Source organism: Centroberyx gerrardi, chromosome 4 (genome assembly GCF_048128805.1).
Source record: "Centroberyx gerrardi isolate f3 chromosome 4, fCenGer3.hap1.cur.20231027, whole genome shotgun sequence".
In the NCBI taxonomy this organism is placed as follows: Eukaryota; Metazoa; Chordata; class Actinopteri; order Beryciformes; family Berycidae; genus Centroberyx; species Centroberyx gerrardi.
Genome location: NC_136000.1, coordinates 10,508,734 through 10,529,812, shown reverse-complemented (window position 1 = coordinate 10,529,812; position 21,079 = coordinate 10,508,734). Strand labels below are relative to the sequence as shown.

The 21,079-nt window shown below is 46.0% G+C and overlaps 1 protein-coding gene across 1 annotated transcript; it reads left to right on the top strand.

Annotated features, from left to right (window-relative positions):
• Nucleotides 1-1,054: 1,054 nt before the first annotated feature.
• On the top strand, nucleotides 1,055-20,040 carry nuak1b (NUAK family, SNF1-like kinase, 1b). The gene is made up of 7 exons (XM_071897528.2): nucleotides 1,055-2,255; nucleotides 7,400-7,520; nucleotides 11,560-11,711; nucleotides 12,865-12,930; nucleotides 13,072-13,191; nucleotides 14,984-15,116; nucleotides 15,397-20,040. Exons 1-7 carry the CDS (start codon nucleotides 1,962-1,964, stop codon nucleotides 16,488-16,490), a joined length of 1,980 nt encoding a protein of 659 aa, XP_071753629.1. The 5' UTR covers nucleotides 1,055-1,961; the 3' UTR covers nucleotides 16,491-20,040.
• Nucleotides 20,041-21,079: the final 1,039 nt, after the last annotated feature.

Below are 21,079 nucleotides of genomic sequence, written 5' to 3'. Positions count from 1 at the left end.
ATAGTGAGTTTATAGTAAGCTTGATGTACTTAATGTATTTTTGTATTACCTCTGGTATCACTATAATATTCCTATACTATTCTCACATGGATTGCTGAGCTATTTGCACAGTATCCTTCTCAAATATATCATAGAGCAAATACTGGTCTTTTTCAAAAGGGGTATGAGGCTAAAGTAGTCCTATATGTTCAGCAGCTAGGGTGCCCTAGTGGGGGAATAGGGGTAGGGCTCCAAGCTGCGGGAGGGCCCCTATAAAGTGTCTGTACTAAAATCCCTTTTGTGGTCCTCAAGTGTATATTCATAAATATTTTTACTGTGGTTTTGAAACAGGGTTTGGTTGAAATGTACAAAACTGCAAACAAATAAAACGTTCTCACAAATATGATGCAGCAGTAGTTGCTTTGTGACAAACTGGAACAAGCAGGAAGATAAATTGTCAAGCTTTTTCATGTGCAGACTAAAATAAAATTGTCCTCAGACAGATTTTAAACAGGGGACTACTAGTAAAAGTATGGTTATCAACGCTATCAGTTTAGTGCCCAAAACCAATGATTTAAATTAGGGATATGTCCGATAATTGATCAATAAATGAATGTGTGGATATGTGTTTGAGTTGCAGATGGGTAGCTATAGACATAGGCGTTTCACTAAATTCACCAAACGTTTTTGGCAACATGACCTTAGCCTGATGTAAAGCACAAAAATGTTATTATTATTATTTTCATATTTTAATAATGACAAAAGCTTCATGCCTTCACCTCATTGGGTGTGCATTCTTCCTATTGAAGTTTAGACAGATTTTAGTCATGGACAGAGTAATGGGGGTGTGGGGATGAGAGGAAAGTGAAGGGGGCCCAGTCATCTCCTGTGCATTGAGCCCATATTTCCTAGCTACGCCCCTGCAGCGAAGCAGTCCATAACAGAGAGATGAGAAAGAGGGAGGAGAGCACAAAGAGAGAGGGGAAGAGAAAGACAGGGAAGGAGGAGGTCTGTGTAACTCCGCCTCCGGACTCGGATCATCTCACATTCCTTATTCACAGCCCCTCACGTTGGAGAATAGAGAGAAACAACAAGGGCACAAGAAGAAGCAGAAGAAGAAGAAGAAGAAGAAGAAGGGGAGCAGCAAAACGACCATGGCAATATCCAAAACGTCTCAGCTCGAGATAGTGTCCGATCTGTGCGCACCTCTACTACCGTCGACCAAGGCATGGGGCCAGTCGCACAATAGACAGAGTCCAGATGAATGAGGAGATACCTGGGCCGTGGACAAAATGAGGGTCATCTTCATCCAAAACGCCGGTTTCGTCGCTGCTTTCTCGCCTTTTAGATGTGAGTCAGTGATGTTGGCAGCATTTAGGACGACAGATAATGTGAACGACCCCGAATCAACCACAGACTACGCCAGATCATGCCAGTCCGCTAAGGAGTGAGAAGATCAGTCCGATGCATTTTATTTCTTAGGCTTTATTATATTTTCTTTTATTGGGACAGAGCTCGCGCATATTGTCTATATCCTCTTTAAATCGAAAGTGGATTCAGCTTCCGACATGCAGCCCGCAGTCGAAATCTGAATACATATTAGTCTACATTATAACCCTAGAATGAATAGATATCCAGTGATATAGGATTATGTATCATGCTCTGATAGACCGATGATGTCCTTTTGATAGGCTTGTTGCGTTTAATCTGGCAGACTAATTATACAGCGATAATAACATGAATAGGTAGGAGGAGGGATCTCTGGTCACTTAAACATGATCAAAGCCAAGTGATCAACCAAGACAATCTGGAAATGTTAATTTCCACATGTAATAATATAACTAGTACGCGTTATTCCTTGTAATTTATTTATTTATTAATACTATTATTAGGCCTATAAGTATTATATTATCAATTTGTTATAAGTAGCTAGTTTGAAATATTTAACAGTGGGAAGTTAGTTTGAATACTTCCCTAGTGAGATGGAAACCGCCTGTCTATCACCCCACCGGGGGCCATCCCGCCCCCAGGCCCAGCCGGGCCAAACCTCAGCGGGCAAACCGATGGGGGGTGACCTCTCCCCTCCACCTCCACCCCTACCTGCCGGCAGTTCACCGGCAGAGACCCCGGCAAGCAGTGATGGAAGGAGAAACTCGGGCGTGAAAAAACACCACCACAAGCATAACCTGAAACACCGCTACGAGCTGCTGGAGACGCTCGGAAGAGGGACCTATGGCAAAGTCAAGAAGGCCATTGAGCGGCACTCCGGCAGAGAGGTGAGCCACTTGAGAAACGCTCTAAGCGGTTGTAAACATCTGTCGAGGTCCTTTTTAGTGGCCCTAGACGCCTGTAATTCAGACATAGTATACTATTGCAACGCCCTTTACTGAGTCACTACAAATAACATTGGTCCAAAATAAGTGCTTTGTTGCGCTCAGAGAGAGGCGTGTGCGTCTCCTTCCCCCGCTGGGAATTCCCCCATGCTCCAAGGCCCCCAGGGGCCACGGGAATCTCGGCTGCACACGCCTTGTCCTGTGCGGGGCCTCACGACCGGATGCTGGAGTGCAGATGTTTAAATCCGGCTACTGACTGACTGATGCCACTTCAGTGACCCCAATGATATGCATCACTGAAGCCGGCCAACAGTCCCCCAGAGATCAGGCCCACTCATATCAAATGGGGCCAAAAATGCAATTTATTGCTGTGAAGGCTAAAAGGTTATTTTTCACAGTTGGGGAAAAGTTTAAAGCTGCTCCATAAAATACTTAAGTGTTTTAGCCCGAAAGTCCTTGTGGTTTTGTTTGTGATTTGGAGTGTGTGCGTGTGTGTGCTAGTGAGTCAGTCTATCACTTTCTGTTTCTTCATGAACAACTCGGCTGACTTTGTCACAGGAAACCCACCATCTGCTGTTTTGTAGCGAACCTATGAGCTGTCCGTTCAGACCTGCACACCTCTCCAAATATTTCCATGTGTGGCAAAATTTGACCCCTGTGCCCATTCTGGCAGGACAGGAGGAATTTTCCATGTGTTGAGAATGCCAGGGGGGAAACTCAGTATGGGTCAACAATGTCCCCCCTTGGTTTCATAGCTCCTGGCAAATGCATGCTAGATGGGGGCACCATAAACCCTCTGGTACAGCTCCCTCTCTTGGCCTGCTCCACGTGGTTCATTGCCTTCAATATATTTTCCAATTCATTATTGTCATGGCACCAGGTCTAATGTGGAACATTCTCCTTTCACAAGTATAATAATATTGCATAATGTATACTCTGGATAAAGCATCTTATTTTGACACCAGTAAGTTTGAGATACTGCTCTCAAGACAGCAAAATTGGTTCAGTTCATATTTAAAGCTCCAATTCACAATTGCTTTTTTTGCTTAGATGATTTCCAATTGACTCATTTGATTGAAGACATTTTATTCACTTAACAGTATTTGACAGCCAACCACGAGGCATACATATAAGGTTTGTTTACATTTGTAATGTTTGCAAACAGTGTAGTAAATTAGACCTTTATTGCTAGTAATGATGGATTAAGATGATGATGGAGTAGCCTATCTAAAAGTCAGCCTCAGAATATAGATGGTCAAATTTCAGCAGTCAAAATTCACTGGGGTAATGCCTACATTCTTCCTTTTAGCCTATCTGTAGCAATGTCCAGAGCACAGCATTCAGACTTTCCTGTCCGAATTCCTGGGTCAGAACAGGATGCCGGCAAAGCCGAGGCCTTTCTTGCATCAGTGTGTTTCAGGTGCTAGGTTGTGTATCTTAGGGAAGCCCTTGGAGAATCAGCGTCTCGGTACACAGAGTACCGGCAGAACTCAGACAGACAGAGCGAGAGTGGCACGTGTGTCTGGCACTGTGTTGCTAGAGTTTACCTGACCTCTGACCCAGAGGCAGTCCCTGGTGTCCATATGGCAGATCCAGCAGCGTGGTGAGACTGTTATGCAACCACCTTGACTCCCCTGTACCTTTCCCTGGCTCCTTCCGCAAAGCAAACGAGAAGAGCAGAGAGAGAGCAGAATGATTGACGAGATAAACCGAGGAAGTTTTGTGTGTGTGTGAGTGTGATTATGTGCGCGTGCGGACTGGAATTGAAGGGACTTACTTGAGAAAGATTGATTAGATGTGGGCACGTTCAGCGTGTCAGCGAAAGTGGGACTGACTGAGTGCCTGCTTTAATCTGCACAGCCATATGTTGTGTTGCTTGGCAGCCCAGCCTGGAAATCCAACATTATATGGAGTGCAGTTGCTCATAGGCTGGAGATCATTGTGGAGATATCTATGTATATCTGACACATGCACATGCTCATGTGTTTGTTCATGCCGCTAAAAGAGGTGTTCACATGTTTGCATATGTGTGTGAGAGAGATAGACTGAGTGTGTGTGTGTGTATGTATTATATGATGCCATGTAGATGACTTTAGTGAAAAGGTTGTGGTGACAGCAGGGCCCAGAATGGGCAGTGACACATGAAAGGCCATCCCCAGCAGGAAATGAGATTGGAGGGGAAAGTTAATATCCTGTATGGGGGGTCCGTCACAGAGGGGAGGGGTGGAGAGGGGGTGAGCGGTCAGCATAGAGACAAGGGGAACCCCACCATAACAAGAGAGGGACAGCGTCAGTTAAAGGGGTTACAGAGTCACGTTAATATGAGCTTAAAGCACTAGATTACATCACTCCCCAACAATGGATTCACTGGGGAGAGACGGGAGAGGGGAAAACACTGACATTCCTCTGCTCTGTGTGGTGCGGGTGAAGAGGTATTACGATTCCTGGCCCCGTTTGAGAAGATAGTTCTCTGGAAGAGTGAAGGGCCTCTTCCTCCCACTCTCTCTCTCTTTCTCTCTCCCTCCCTCTGACTCACACACACACATACTCGTCACAACATATGATCATGATCTTTAGAAAACGCAAGGAGGGGTGAACTTGTGATGGATACCTCATCTATTTTAATGGCCTGAGAAAGCGCTGGACGATGTCAGGCTCTAGTGAAGCGAAACATGGACTTTCACTTCAAACAAGCTCTGTTGCGAGCAGGGGGGGCCGGACTAGACCAGGCCCATACCTGGCAGAGGCCAGCACGGCCAGCAGTGCAGCGGCTGTTTACCGTGAGTGACAGTAATAGGGATCCACTTAAGGACAAGCGTAGCTGTGTCGGCCAGCCCAGCCAGCTGGCGAGTGGCTGATCTGCAGTCCTGTTTAATGATCCACAACGGGGTCAGGGCAGGCGAACATGAGGAGATACACAAGGGAAGCCTGGCTTTGTCTCAAGCCCAATGTGGGAATGCTGGCTCATTCAATGACTTTGCATACAGTGTGGTATTAGGATCATGCCGAAGATTGATTACTAGCCATTTGGAAGAAAGGACCTTTTTGCGCTTAGGCTGCGATCATACATGGAAATTTTACTTGACTTTGCCAGCTTTTGTATGGCATTTCTCAGATTGAGTGCAAAATTGTCCTCCATAGAATTTGAATGGGTTCTATTGGGGGAAGTGCAGAGGTGGCAGTCCCCGCAGCACACGATATTTCTGTAGAATTTGGCACCACACCATCTCATTCTTAAATTAAAACCAGGAAGCTGACTTGCACTCTGCTACACACAAAGACTGTGAGTCAAAAATCTTACTCAGGTTTTTGGATCAGGGATAAAATGTTGATGAATCTGATGAGGTAAAGGAAAACAACAGTGTTAAGGCACAAACAACGTTTACCAATTAGGAACACAGCATGTGGACACCCTGGACCCCTCTTGTTTATTACAGAATCATTTCTTTAAATTCTATGTAATCAAGACATGCTCTGGATGGGAGCTATTCCGGTTTGGGGTTATTTTTATTGATGTACACGGTAATTAGCTTGGCACCCGCTACTGCCTGTGGTTTCTGCTGCATGGAATAAAGCTGGGCTCCTCAGAGTACAGCCGCTTAGCTCGGGGAGGACAAAAGTTTAAACTAACAGAATTCAGAGTGAATGGGCCCTATACAGGCCTGATCAAAGGAGGCCCAGGACTCAATCCAGAATGTTTAGGCTACAATTATAGGGACATGTGCTAGACTGTGTACTTTCGATTGGTTTATTTGGAGTAGGCCACTAACCTCTCATTTTAGGAGCGCATCGGCTAAACGATAGAGGTTTGAATGCATCCAGTTGCGGTCGACTCCTAGCCTGGTGGCATTTGCATGACAGTGAAAAATCATCTAATCAAGTGTAATTGTTGACTGTTGAATCTCAGCCCCGCTGGCTGGGCTAGAGGACTGAATCCCTGACTCAACTTCTGCTCCTTTACTGATCCTTCTCTACACACCACAAGGCCTGCTATTGAGACAGTTTACAATGTAGACACTTAACAGATGCTCTTAATCAGAATGACTTACAATGAGTGGGCGGAAGGGGTTCGGTGCCTTGCTCATGGACACTTTGACAGGACAGGAAACATGGATGCTGTGGGGATCAAACCTGTCACATTTGATTTATGGAGAGGTCACTTTGACCTGCAGGCCACCCTGCCTCCAGAAATCACGGAAACTTTCCTCCCTGCTCACCCTCTCTTTCACAGTACTCCAGGTCCTTAGGAGAGAAGACAAATTAAAATGTTTTCAACGACAGCCCCTCCCAGACAGACAGTTGCTATGGAAACCCCCATGTAGAACCTTGTGAATCTGCCACTTGATCTCTCCATTAGAGCAGGGTTAGGGGCCCAGATCATAGGCCCAGCCCAAACACTGACTAACACCAGGCTAAATGTAGGCCCGGGCCCTGAAGAGTACAAAGAAAGCTTCCATTATGGCACCACGTGCCAGGTTGTTTTTCTCAAAGAGAGCACCTTCATTTTGCCCCCCACACCACCCCAGAGGCTGAGTAAATTACAGTGTGAGAAAGGGATGACGCCTCCCCTTCTTTGCCTCATCTAGCTCTCATGTCTGCAAGGAGGGTGATGAGAGGTCAAAGGTTGCTATATGGGCCTTATAGGACCCATGGGAGGGAGGCTAGATGTGGTTGACGAAGCACAGAAAGTTTATTATAGAGAAAGAGAATAGTCACTGGGTTGGCTCACATGTTTGTACTGACACATACATCACATGGTACGCATGGACTCTGCAATAGCTGTGTACATTTTGAAGTCTGCTGATAAGATAATGGATGTGACATAAGATGTTGGCCTTTAAGGTAATGTCTTGCTTTGCGGTTTTCTTTGGAAATCCCCTTTTTCAAATTAAACCCTTTTACAAAAAATATCTGTCACAAGGTGCTTTACAGAGCAAACAAAAGGACACAAGCAATTCAAGTAAAAACATGAGAGCTATTATTCAGTACCCAACCAAGTTATTCATTATCCAATATTACTGTCAAATCTAACTTTGGTGTTATAATAACGAAAAGTCAACTGATCAAAGTGTCCTCTGTGTCTCCAGGTGGCTATCAAGTCCATTCGGAAGGAGAAGATCAAGGATGAGCAGGACATGGTTCACATCCGCCGAGAGATCGAGATCATGTCATCACTTCGCCACCCACACATCATCTCTATATATGAAGGTGAGGGTCTGCCTCTTGTCTGGCAACACACACACACACACACACACACACACACACACACACACACACACACACACACGCACACATACTTTGCTCCTCCCTCAGCTCAGGCTGTAGGATTGTCATGTTATGACATGCAGATGTCATAATAAGACCTGGACTACAGCTCTGGGATGTTATTCATCTTCTCTGCTCTGTCTGGCTGCCTAGGCCAGTAAATGTCTGGATGGCTTTGACGGTGTACGTCTGGATGGCTCTGAATGAGTGTGTGTGTGTGTGTGTGTGTGTGTGTGTGTGTGTGTGTGTGTGTGTGTGTGTGTGCGTGTGTTCAAAGGGGGGGTTCTGTGGGGGTTGCCTCTCCCACATCTAAGAGGTCTCATCCCTAGTCTTCCCTGGTCTTGATCTCAGGGCCAGACATCTGCTGATACTTAGAGACGACTGCAGCTGGGAACCAGACTGTATGTGTGTATAAGTATCTGTGTGTGTGTGTGTGTGTGTGTGTGTGTGTGTGGTGCACGTGTGTCAGATCAGTGTCTGTGTATGTGCGTTCGTGCATGTGTGCATATGTGTGTGTGCATAGATCTGTGTGCGTGGGCGAGTATGTGTGTGTGTGTAACGTTATGCGCACATGTGTGTGTGTGAAGCCAGGGAGACACTGGGTTGACCTCAGTCACCCAGGCCTGCACCCTGTCTGACTCCGGTCCAGGCTGTGTGGAGGGAGGAAAGGCCCTAAGCCTCCCCCTGGAGCAACCTCCACATATATCTACCCCAGGAAGCAACTCTCTAAATATCAAAGCCTTCAAGTAAGGCTTTAGACGGCACGGCATATTTTCTCTTTGGGTGAACCTCCTTTCCTTTTGATATGAGTCCTATTGAATGACCTTAACCTCACTGGAAGGAAAAATAGACGAGCTATGGTTGGAATTAATGGTGAGTGTAAAGGTTGAACAATTCCCATTGAATTCTTTCGGCATATTGCTTGCAATTCATCATCTCATATAATGCAGCCTAGGCCTGTGTGCAGGCAATTAAAGTCACAAGGCGCTGCCGTGTGCGAGTTGGTTTCATGTGATTTGTGACTTGCGACTATTTTTATGCCTGTGTCAACAAAGCAACAGTTTCTATGCCCTTTCAGGATGGCTGTCCTGCCACGGTGACGGTTGGTTGTGTGCCACTGCCCAAACTGGCTCACCTACCATCTTTTGTTTAGTTTCAAAGTCCCCGGATCGTTATCAGCGCTGTGTATATGTGACAAACAGCGCTATTTGTCATGGGAACGTGCCAGTAGTCAGCTGGAGGCCTGCGGTTTAGCCTAGTTTGTGCGTTGTCTGGGAGAATGATTAAAAGAACACCCAGCTTTATAAACTTGGAGGAGCCTGTATGGTGTTCCTATGCGTGCAGCCCTCCTCTGTGAACAGCCTCCTCCACCACCAAACTCTGCCAGTCTCTTTTATTTAGTGCTTTGCTCTCCTTTCTGGTGTTTCTCCTTAAGGCCAGCGTTTACTGTTGTGGCCTGGCCTCCACCCAGCCTTGCTTTGGAGATGTATAGAAGGCCCCCAGATTTGTGTATCCGGCAACACCCTCTTCAACAGCCCCTGCTAACTGCCTTGTGTGAAGCAAAGCTGAACCAGATGTGTGTGTGAAGATTGATTTTTACCACTCCCTCTCTCCCCTCGCATTCTGCATCCATCAGCATGCTGTGCGAGGCATTTAAAAGCGGATTTTGCGCGTCGCTCCTCCGGCATAACTCATACTCTAGTAACCCCCCTTTTAAAACAAATGCTCAACCCCAAAGAATGCTGTAAATGCTCAAATCGGTTCATCCAAATAAAACTTTAGTAGTGTGTAGATGTGTGTGTAGAGACAGACACTGATGAGGACTCCTCCCTTCAGCTTAGAGGAGAAGAGGAGATGAGGAGGAGACAGAAAGCTAGAACAGACAAAAGACTATTCACCCTGCTTTCATTGTATTCAAAATACTGTACTCTCTAAATTAAAGGTGAGGCAGGCCTGAATAGCAATTCAAGTTCTGATGTTGGCAAGTTTAACAGACTTTACTTCAGGCATTAACCATTAGCTCAGCCTAAAAAAATACCTAAATCAGATAGCATACAGATTTTAGTGCTTGTTTGTTTTTAGTCCGTGTCAAAAGTATTCTTCCACCCTGCTGTATTAGCCTTTGTAACAGTACTCCGCTACTCGCCCCCTATGTAAGCTTGCTACAGAGGCCTATCATCAGCGTATGGCAATAGGACAATAGGTGCTAATTAGTCCGATGGGAGGGCCTGACCTGCAAACAAAGCCCTGTGAGTGACAGGGTGGCTGTAGCGGCGGCTGTGGCACCCAACGGGCTGTAACTAACCCAAGTTATGTAAGCCAGGTAATTACCTCGCCTCCAGGGGTCAAAGGTAAATCAGAGCACACGCTGGGAATTGGCTCTCGCAGCACAACCCCGCTACGGATCACTGCAGTTGTCGCCCAAGGTCACCACTCTGTCCACCAATCAAAAAGCCCAAATCCGCTCTCTCCTGTCCTGGGCGCTTGGCTCGGGTCCCATAAGTTACCGCCCGAGCAGGCAGACAGTCACAATCGGGGAGCATTACCATCACTCAGCAACTGTGTGTTTTTGTAGAGGATTATGTCTTTAAAAGGACCCTGGGAGGTGGGGTGAGGAGAGTAGTGTGACAGATTATGAAGGTGCTCACTCATGGGTGCAGAAAGCAGAGGCCTTCACCCCGGTGACCCCGCTGTGTGGGAAAATCAACGCACAATAAGGAGCAACATGGTTGACTGTGTTGTTGTCGTCTCTTCAGCACTCCCTTGGTGTCTCTCTCTCTCTCTCTCTCTCTCTCTCTCTCTCTCTCTCTCTCTCTCTCTCTCTCTCTCCCTTTCTCTGCCTGACTAACCATTTTCATTCCCTACATGCCAAGTAGTTGGGAAAGAAGTATGTTGCCAAGTTGAAATTATACACCAGGAGGCTAAATATTGACACAGAATGATACGTTTGGTGAGCTGGAGTTGGATAGTAACATGTTACAGTACTAACATTACTTTCTCCTGTAACCAGTAGTGCAACAAATCACTATTTCAATTTCAATGATAATGTTACAGGTACCAATCCAAAAAAAAAACAAACCTTTAACCCTTTTAAAAATCAGATTGAAGCAACAGCTCTGATTATCCCTATGGCCCGTTCATTTTCTTCAGATTTAGTTGTCTCCCTCTTTCAGTTGCAAGGCCAACCTCTATTAGCTAACTTTTATTGAGCAAAAGAATGACAAGAACATTGGACATGAACATTATTTGGTTTCCCTGATCACTCACACAGAAAGACACAGGCAAGGCAATAATTGAGTTATCATGATTTTTGCCAATTTTGAGGGTGTAATAGACTGAGTAATACATTGCTTCTTTTGAGTAGTGAGCCCAAGTTACCAGCACAGTTGGTGAGAAGGGTGTCCCTAGATGAAACTATCATTTAATTTAGTGTGATGTTTTCCTATCTCTTCCAACGGATGGACGCTCAGTATGGTGACTAGGAATGTGGGAGTGGGTTGTGAAATGTGGAGACATGATGAGAAGCTGATGAGTTACTGTCAAGGTCATGACACTATAGAGGACCTTCTGTCTGTGAAACTCCTCTTTTCTCTCCCTCTTCACTTCTCTCCCCCTCTCTCGCTCCGGTCTCTGAGAGGTGGGCTTGATTGAATTAACAGCCCCTCCCTGCAGTGTTGTTAACGGCTGCAGCCAGACTCATGAGGTGGGGTTTGGGTGATGTAACCCTGGGAGAAGTGCAGGGATGTAATGTGCTTCTCTGGAATTTGGACTCCTGCCCCAAAACCAGGAGGGGGGCAAACTCATTTACTCTGCATTTTACATAACAATGTCCATTTGTGATTATAAAATGATAGAATGAAGTTGGAGTGACTACATGATGAGTCCTCCCATCTCTCTCTGGCCATTAATCTGGATATTATTGTGGTGAAAGTTAGATAGTAGTGAACTGTGGCCAATTGTTCTGTCTCTTGTCTTTTCCCAGTGTTCGAGAACAAAGACAAGATCGTGATCGTGATGGAGTACGCCAGCAAGGGCGAGCTGTATGACTACATCAGCGAGCGCCGGCGCCTGAGCGAGCGAGAGACGCGACGCTTCTTCAGACAGATAGTCTCTGCCGTGCATCACTGTCACAAGGTGAGAGGACACACATATGGAGAGAAACACGCACATTCATTTTCTCAGCCACTGTTTTATGTTTCTTTGCCTCTCTCTCTAAAACACACTGCCGCACACACATCCATACTTTGTAATTCCAGCCCAGGGCGTGCTTAATGTAACATTAACCATGCATCTCCATAGTCAACCACATAGCCAGTCAGTCTGCCGTGCTGTACGCAGCATGCTTTTCTTGGCGCACTGGTGTTTGGGAGTCATCTGGTTCTGAGTGGAGATGGAACACAGGCCAGTTGAATTCAGGCTTACACTCCGATTACAGTGCACCAAACAGCCCCTGCGTTAACTCTGTCCTCATCTGATGGATGTCCCAGGATCCCCCCGGAGCTTTCCCCAGAGACAGAGCTCCAGCCACACCCCTGTCAACCCTTGTCCCACACCTCACTAACTCCCGTCCACCCCCAAGGGTCAAGGACTTGTTTGGATGGGCTCCCCTCTCGTCATCCTCCTCCCAGCTGGAGATAGGGATGATGTCATGCTCCTTAGATAGGAGAGTCCCAGACAACCATGGATGATGAGTCATCACCACCAAGCGCAGCCTCCCGCCGGGTGGGGTGGTGTGGTTGACTGACACAACAAGCAGCTACCTTGTCTCCACCAATCGGAACCATGTGAACATGAGCTGCCTGTCGGGGAATAGCCAATGGGAGATGCCATGCAGAGCACAACCCAGCGCAGCTGGGGACGGGTGAAGTCACTCCCTCTCCTCCACATCTGAAAGGGTTTCTGTCCCCCTGCATACCACATGTTAATTCCTGGGCTCTTTAAAACCAGGCATTAACAACATAGTTGTTTTTTAATCCCAAGATGTTGTGAGAACATCATTCATACTGGGCGGTAATTACAGGCTCATGTTTATGTGACACATGTGAGTCGGTTTGAAAAGAGAATCACAGCAGATGTCAGCACAAAGACCCCAGAGGGGACAAGACCAATTAAACAGTACTAGACCAACAGGCCGCCTTGATTTCCCCTGAGAGCCGCGAGCTAGCTCTGTCTGAGTAAATCATCTCTTAATACAATGGACTGTTTATTACTTGGATGCATCTGTCATTAATAATATATTAATAGATGCATCAGTGATGATTTTATTGTTTCTTGTTGTCCCTTACAGAATGGAGTGGTGCACAGGGATCTGAAACTGGAAAATGTGCTACTGGATGAAAACTGTAATATTAAGGTAAATTTGCCCCTTGATCTATGATCTGTTACCGACAATACTGTACATGGGATTATAACACTTTACCTCAAATGATCTTTGTATGAGGGATTAACAATCACATGGCCAGTTTAAACATCACACACCTCCCTGTTTCCACAGATTGCTGACTTCGGGCTGTCCAACCTCTACCATAAGGACAAGCTGCTGCAAACCTTCTGTGGCAGCCCACTCTACGCTTCACCAGAGATCGTCAATGGGAGACCTTACCGTGGCCCAGAGGTGAGGCCCAGTGAACCAAACGAACCAAACAATGACAAACCCCAGCTGTTGGTGTGCGAAGTCGGTGTTAATCTCCTGGACCATATTTTCTTTTGTATATCATCATAGTCATCCCCAGCTGTTGGTGTCAGAATTCAAACCTCCAGGACCTCAGTTCACCTTATATAGCTTTCATCCTGATCATCCTAGTAGTAATTATCATCATCACCACATAGCCTATACACAGAGCGGTGGGTAGGCTTTGGTTGGTGGTTCTTTGATGGGATTACTATGAGTCTCCAGTCCTAGGGAGAGCTCTCTCACAACTGCGCAGTGGGGGAGCCCAGATACTGTCTGTGTCCCTCCCCTCCCCTCCCCTGTCCTCCCCTTCCTGTCATGCCTGGGCCCTTTGAAGTGAGGAACTGTGGGATAGTTTTTGCTCACTCTCTCTCCATCTTAATGGGGTCAGAATGAGCTACACAGCTACCAAAGGAGCTCACGGTCAAAGTCAGGGTCTTACTCAATTGTTTTGGTGAGAGAAAGACTGAAAAATGTCTCCCCAAAGCAACTTATCTGGCAATTCCGAAGTCATTGCGAAGGGCGTTGTCTCTAAATTGCATCGGTTACATAAAACAAAGCAAAAGGGGAAAAAAAGTTGCATTTTTAGATATCCAAGTCCAACCGTTCAATTTAGCGTAATTCACTATAATTTACTCGAGAGTGCTAAAAACAACAGCAGTCCAATTGCAATCAAAATTACAGAACCCTGGGTCGGCTTGAAACCACAAATTACAGCAAACACAGGCAACTAAAACAGAACAATGGTGCGTGTCCCGTCTCGCCATCGAGTGGACCAATGGCAGTGTGGCCTTTGGGGTGAGAGGGGAGAAACATTCCTGGTGTGGGTCCACAGCCCCTAGAGGAAGTTCACTTGCTCCTTAACTGGCCCTATCTGATTTCCTCTTCCCAGACAATGTCTCAAAGCTTCAGCTACAGCCATCAGGAGACACATTCCACCAGACATCTCATCCTCCCCTAACCACACTCAACACATGTCACATTTCTCTTTCTCTCTCTGTCTCTTTCTCTCTCTCTCACACACACACACACACACACACACTGAGACGTCTGCTGATCAGCGAGTGGCAGCGTGTCTCCAGCGAGCTGTCAGGAGCCAGGATATCACGGCTCTGCCATCTCTGCTGGACTCATTACCTCCTCCACTCACACCACCTCCCCATGGCTCTGCACCTCCTCATGCCCCAGACGCACAGTCTTATGTAACCGCTTACTCAGAAAGCCACATTGCATTAGGCCGGTGGTCAGAAAGTGCCTGCTTCTGCCTGACAGTGCTGGTGAGAGAGTGGGGAGAAGAGAGGATTTATCTGCATGGAAACAAGCAGTTTCCCGCCAGAGTGCTGCCATTTGTCACTGTTTCTATGAAAGAGGGACTGGAGAAGGATTGCAGTGTCACAAGCTCTATAACAGAGATATAAGTTAGTGTGAATATGTGATTGTTAATGTCAAAGTAAGCTCTCAAGCATAACTCAAAGGTCTCTTTGGATGTTGAGCAGAGCTGAGCTCGTTCCACAACACTCACTTTAATGCCGTGAATCATTAATATAAACAGGACTGGGAAGACTGTGTTTCCATTGCATAATACCAGATCTCACACTCCTCATCTTTTGTGCAATATTTTTGTGCTGCAATAAATGTCTCATGAGATAGACCATTGTGTGTGCTGCGTATTCGTTTGACTGAATGAACTAGTTTATGACCAGTGTTTTTGCTTTCTTTTTGTGTTTTTGCTCAGGTGGACAGCTGGGCCCTGGGGGTGCTGCTGTATACCCTGGTCTACGGGACCATGCCATTTGATGGGGGGGACCACAAGAACCTCATTCGCCAGATTAGCAACGGGGAGTACAGAGAGCCCACTCAGTCCTCAGGTACTGCAGCATCCTTTGCCTTGGTTTGCATTCTCTCCCTGTTCTTGTGCTTCTAACACACACACACACACACACACACACACACCAATCTCTTTGTTTGAAAAGCAGCACTATATAAACTTATATTTAAAAAAAATAGTTTTTCACTTACAAATTGTGACTCTTCTCTGTTTAGTACTCTGTACTAGCATGTGATGCTATCAAAACAGATAGCATCCTATTTGAAGGTCTGTCACTGTTGTGCAGTATGAGAAATCTGACTTGTGCTGTTCCCTTCCAGATGCTCGTGGTCTGATCCGCTGGATGCTGATGGTGAACCCTGAGCGCCGGGCCACTGTGGAGGACATCGCCAATCACTGGTGGGTGAACTGGGGCTGGAAGAACAGTGTGTGCGACTGCGAGACCCAACGTGACCACGGAGGCTCGCCCATGCTGGCCCGCTTCATCGACTGGCAGAACCGCACTGAGCCACGTGGCTCTGGAGGCAAACCTGCAGCCTTGCCCCAGCTGCTCCGTCAGAGGCCCAAAAAGTCCAAGAAGGAAAACGGTGAGGCGGGAGCGCCCCACTGTGGAGCGGAGGACAAGCCAGGTCTGAAGAGACCGAAGGGTATCCTGAAGACCAGGGTGACTGAGGAGCAACACTCTCCCAGTCTGGAAGAGGTGGAGCTGGGCCAGGCAGTGCTGCTGCGACCAGCTGAAGGGGGAGAGGCAGCCTCAAGCCCAGATCGAGAAGAAGAGGAGCCCGCCCTGGCAGGGGGCTCGCCAGCCAAGATGGTGCCCTCTCTGCCCAAGAAAGGCATCCTGAAGAACAATCAACAGCGGGAATCAGGGTACTACTCCTCCCCAGAGCGCAGCGAGTCCTCCGAGCTGCTAGGGGGTGCCACTATGTCTCTGCTAGCCACTTCCCCACCCAAGAGAGTGATGGGGAGAAAGGGCATCCTCAAGCGTAACGGCAAGTACTCCACCTACAGCGGGCCTCCTTCGGCAGCAGCAGTGGCCGGAGTCCTCGGGGAACCTCCGCCCTCAGCTGACTCGGGTCTGTCCCGCAGTCAGAGTCGGCCTTCCAGCATGGTAGGGGAGGACAGTTCTGTCCTGTCCCTGTCTCCCAGCTCTCTCGGCGGGGCTGAGTGGCCTCCCTCCACCCCCCACCTACGCCCCAACATCAGGGCCTGTGTCTCGGCTGAAAACCTGCTGCAGCTTGCCAACTTCAAGGGCTTCCAGGCAGCACCTCCGCTCCAGGGACCCAAGTTCAGCCGTGGCCCCAGAACGAAGGGCTCCCCGGGGGACAACGGCAGCTTCTCGTTGCTGGGGGACCTGGAGGACATGACTCAGGTGTACCAGCAAGCCCTGGACATCAGCAGCAACCTCACCTAGCAGATGGGTGGCAGAGGGAGAAAGGAGGCAGAGGGAATCTAGCATGACTGTGTGTATGTGTGGGTGTGTAAAGATGTATATGGGTGGCATTAACGACCAGTGTGTTGCTGGGATACACCTTTTGGGAAGTTGTGGTTTCCCAAATAGGGTTGAAATCTTGATGGAAATGATATATGCACACACACACACACACACTGATGTGCACACATGTGTGCACTTCTCTGGCCAGAGGAAATTCAGTTAGGGGTTTGAGAATGTGAGCAGGAGAGAGAAGTAGCTGGCACGGGAGAATGCCACCCAGTCTGCCTTCTTGGCCCGCCCATAGACTTTGCTGTGTTCAAAATGTTTACATATTCAGCAAGAAGGCAAGTTAGAATCACAAACGCAGCAACCAGAACTGGTTGGCTCTCTTAGCAAACCACCCATTTTGAGTTTGAGTTTACAAAAGCACCTTAAAACTCACACAGAGCACATGCTTTTGTGATCTTTACTTCCTGAATTAAAAAAAAGAGAAACAAACCAGGGTCTTGCTCCAAAAATAACTGACATTGTTGATTATTTATTAATATTTGCGTAGCTTTTAGTTTTTAATACCAAACTGGTGGGTGCTGGCTGTTACTGGAAGAGTCCAAAGCTCATTGTCTCCAACTCTTTGTGTGGAACTGACATATATAATTATGTTACTCAATGATGAGAAACATATATATACTCAGCATATATAACTATGGCTGCGCATGTAAAACACGCAGACAAGTATATCTTCATAAAAGCGTATGTCCTATATATGTGTATGATACTAGGGAATATGTAGGAAGTGCCTTTTTTGATTCATAATAAAATTATGTATGTCATTTCCTTAAAGTGGAGAGAAAAGCCAGGCCAACCTGTCACCAGTTGTGCTGTTTTGATGTTGTTTGTGAATGTGGAGAGACCCAGGGCCTTGAGCACACAGCCGACTAGCCTTACTTCTTGGGGTTTCAAAGGTCACTGAAGAACTTTGAGAAAGTTGAGATCAAACAGTCTCATCTCCTCCCCCGCGTCTGCCACAAGTAGAATCATACACACACACGGATATGCCGGGAACTACAGGCAGCCTCGGAAAGATGACAAAGTCTTAAACAAGCTCCTCTGTGTTCTTTGTCAATTGTTTTAGCCCATACTTTGCTTTGTCAGCAGTTTGGGTGGCTTGGTAGAACACAGGCTTGTTGCCAGCAGGAGAGGTCTGGAGGGGCTCACCTAGTGGGACATTTAGTGAAGGTAGATGGCTCAGACGCCCTCTCACAGTCCTGGAATGTGCCTGGCAAATAAACACAATCGTGGTTCTCTTGACTTTAGTTGTTTCACATTTTCAAGGCTACCTTAGTATCGATTAAGCAGCGCAGCCTGCCCAGTGACGGAAAAAACTGTTTGCCAAAGACATGTAAGGTGATGGGCTAGTTAATATTTTACCCAAAGCCCCTTTAAAATCGCTAAGTAAGTGGGTTTGTTGTAGCCTGCTGATGACACAGCACATTCCACAGACAAAGGCTGGAGACGTGTTGGTGCTAGAGATCTCTATCAGCCCCGGTCCGACTCAGCACAGGTGGGATCTGCGGTCGGCGCTCAGCCCTCCAGCTGTGTATACTAGTCCATTATGTCAACCAAGCACAATTAGCCAGCTATTGTTTTCATTTGAGAGTCAGAGAGAGGCAGAGCGTAGTGATTTGTAGCTAGAGGGGAAAAAAGAGTGTGAAAGAGTGATGCCTGGAACGGTGCTGAGATGAGAGAGGACTTCCCTGTAAAATACAGGAAAGGTTGAGGCGTGGGATTGTTGAAGGGAACTGTAATGTAGAATAGTGAAAGTAAAGAAAGTGAGTAGAAAGAAAGTAGATGGAAAGTTGTTGTTTTAAACCAAAGATGTGATGAAGCTTTGAGATGATTCAGGGGATTAGATTGGTCGGGGACTAACGGGAGTCCTTTGAATTTTTCTGTGAGTTGGGAATCCCCATTGGTGAATGAAATCATCCCTACACTGGCTTTAGCTCACGTTTGTTTTATTATTCTTTCTTTTTTGGTGGCTATAAGTGTTTCTATTTGAGATGCTGGAGGCTGTTGATACAGCTTGTCTTCAGGGTCAGTGTGTGGCTTGTGTGCGCTGTATGGCCTTACACAGTGTGTTACACTTTTCAACAGCAGCGAGGAGTGGGAGAATGATGACTGACATCATCCAGAATATCAAATGATGTGGATGGAAAACCATGCAGTACGCGACCCCAAGGAAAAAGATCGCATGTTGAATGTTTTCAGTGGTCCGCTTGTGTGAAGAAAAGGTCCTGGGTAGTGATTCAAATGAAAGACCCGTTGCGTATTATATTGCATTTTATTGCCTTTTGTATTGCATTTTATTGTCAACTGGATTTACAGTGATAAAATTATACTATGTTAGTATTTTGTTTTATTACGCTTCTGTTTTTGATTCTCCAAAATATAAGAAACTTTATATTGCTTTATGTTATGGCAGAAAATACTTCCTTCCTTGAAGTATTAGATTTCTCTCCAAAAGTGGAGAAATCTGATCTGAAATCAGTGTAGTCTCAATTTTCCCCTGTTTTGCTACACCTGTGGGTCAGAGAAGCTGGTCTGAGATTGTCTATACCACTTGGTCAACTTCTTCCAAAGACAAATGAGTCTTACAAATTAAAATCTAAATTCTACCAATTGGAATAAAGCCAAATGCGAACATATAGCCCTCTACAAAAGTAATCTCTTGAGAAGGTTAACACACAAGGAAAATGTGCTGTTACAGTGACAGCTGACCCCAAAGAAGTCGTAGTTCCACCTCTACCAAAGCAGGGGAGGTCCAAAACGCTGGAACAACATCAGGAGAAAAGGATATAAAGCAATGGAAAGAATCTGATGATGAAACTTTCACTCTGCCAAACTGGAAATAACTGGTGCATATCCGTTAGTTAGCAGAAAGTCTAATCATAGGAAAACTTGACTGGATATTGTTATGACAATAATAATAAATTAGTATTATTATGTTATTTAAGTATTATTTTTGTTACGGCTCATTACTTTTGTTGGCTAATGCCACAGTTTTGATTTTATTTTTTGTTCTGGTGTCTGTTGGTGATCCTGGACTGCCAAGGTGGATTAAGTTGAGTGCCTTTGCTATCTTTTATGAACCTCTTTTTTTTTCATTTTTTTTTTTTTTTGATAATGAAAAATATTATCAATGTGTTTTTTATACTTGTATTTATTGGTGATCAAGCCATTTCATTTGATGTCAAATTACTCCATGTTCATGCTTTGGCCTGCTTTGGACTCTATGTGTGTGTGTGTGTGTGTTGGTGACATACTGTACACCGAAATGTTTGGGATTCAACATAGAGAGGTATCATCTCACTGTGAGGGCCGTGGTCAAGTGTGTATTTTGAGAGTAACAAAACAGTAAGATTTCAACAAATCCTGTAAAATGTCTTAATTCATCCACTTGGGTGTATCACACCTCAACACCATGCCTCTGTAGTACTGTATCAACTCAAATAAATGGATCATGAGAAAGTTACATGTGTTTGTATCTATGTTGTGTGTTTTCCTTGTTTTCCATGAATAAGAATGAGGGGTACCCGCATTCAACTAGTCATTCACAGAAGCAAAACAAAAAGTTTGTGGTATGGCTCATTCCTGGAAAGAGTGCAAATATGAAACAAATCCTCAATGCAGCTATAAGACAAAAGTTTCAATATTACACCTTCAATGAATAGTTTGCTTTTTTGGACCCAACACACCTGATGGTAATTACTAGAGAGCATAACAGTCTTTTCTGTCCTCTGGAGAAAAGCAATTTCTTCTGTCATTAGAAAACTGACAGAATCAAACAAACAGCAGTCGACAACATGGAGCAGAGAACACACAGTTCATGTCTGGCTAGGGGAAGAAACAAGAGTGTCTGTTTTTAGGACTTGGAGAGTCAATTGGTTGTCGAGGGAGAACATTGCTGCCGCTGGGTTAATTTGATCCACATTTTGCAGGGGGGAGTGGGTGGATGGCTGGCTGGATGGCTGCAGCTCTGCAGTCTTTCGGGGCTTTGGTACTGATGAGTGGGACGGCACCCCCGGCTCGTGCTGGCCAGACACAGGCTGCAGGCCTTGGAAGAGGAGAACATCAAATACTTCTACAGTACAGCGCATAGCAGGATTTAAGTTACCTCAATCACACACTGAAACGGTTATCCCAAGTCGAAAATTGGCCTTAGTAGGCTAGTCTGCAAAACAGCCTCTAAGCATTGCACTTACGTAAAAGTCCCACCTACATCAATGTTCATTTTTATCAATGACAATGAATAACAGAAAATTATATCAGTCACAGTTCCAGACCAGAGTCATTGTTTCACTTGGGATGTTTTCTCAAGAGGAGCAAGATTGCCAGCGCTGGAACAACTACAGGTCTCTTTTTGTTCTAATGGAAATGCCAATTGGCCAAGTCAATGGCGGGAAAGAACAAAGCTAGGAAGTAATACTACAGGCACTCAGAGGACAAAGAATAATAGCGCAATTATGTAACAATTTGGATGCCTACAGCGTAATTAATTATCAGCCGTATGG

Excerpts from the sequence above, each read along its gene's own strand:
- nuak1b (XM_071897528.2), top strand. The coding sequence starts at position 1,962 with ATGGAAACCGCCTGTCTATCACCCCACCGGGGGCCATCCCGCCCCCAG. Across the intron at positions 2,256-7,399 it reads AGCGGCACTCCGGCAGAGAG|GTGGCTATCAAGTCCATTCG; the intron begins GTGAGCCACTTG and ends CTGTGTCTCCAG. Across the intron at positions 15,117-15,396 it reads AGAGCCCACTCAGTCCTCAG|ATGCTCGTGGTCTGATCCGC; the intron begins GTACTGCAGCAT and ends GTTCCCTTCCAG.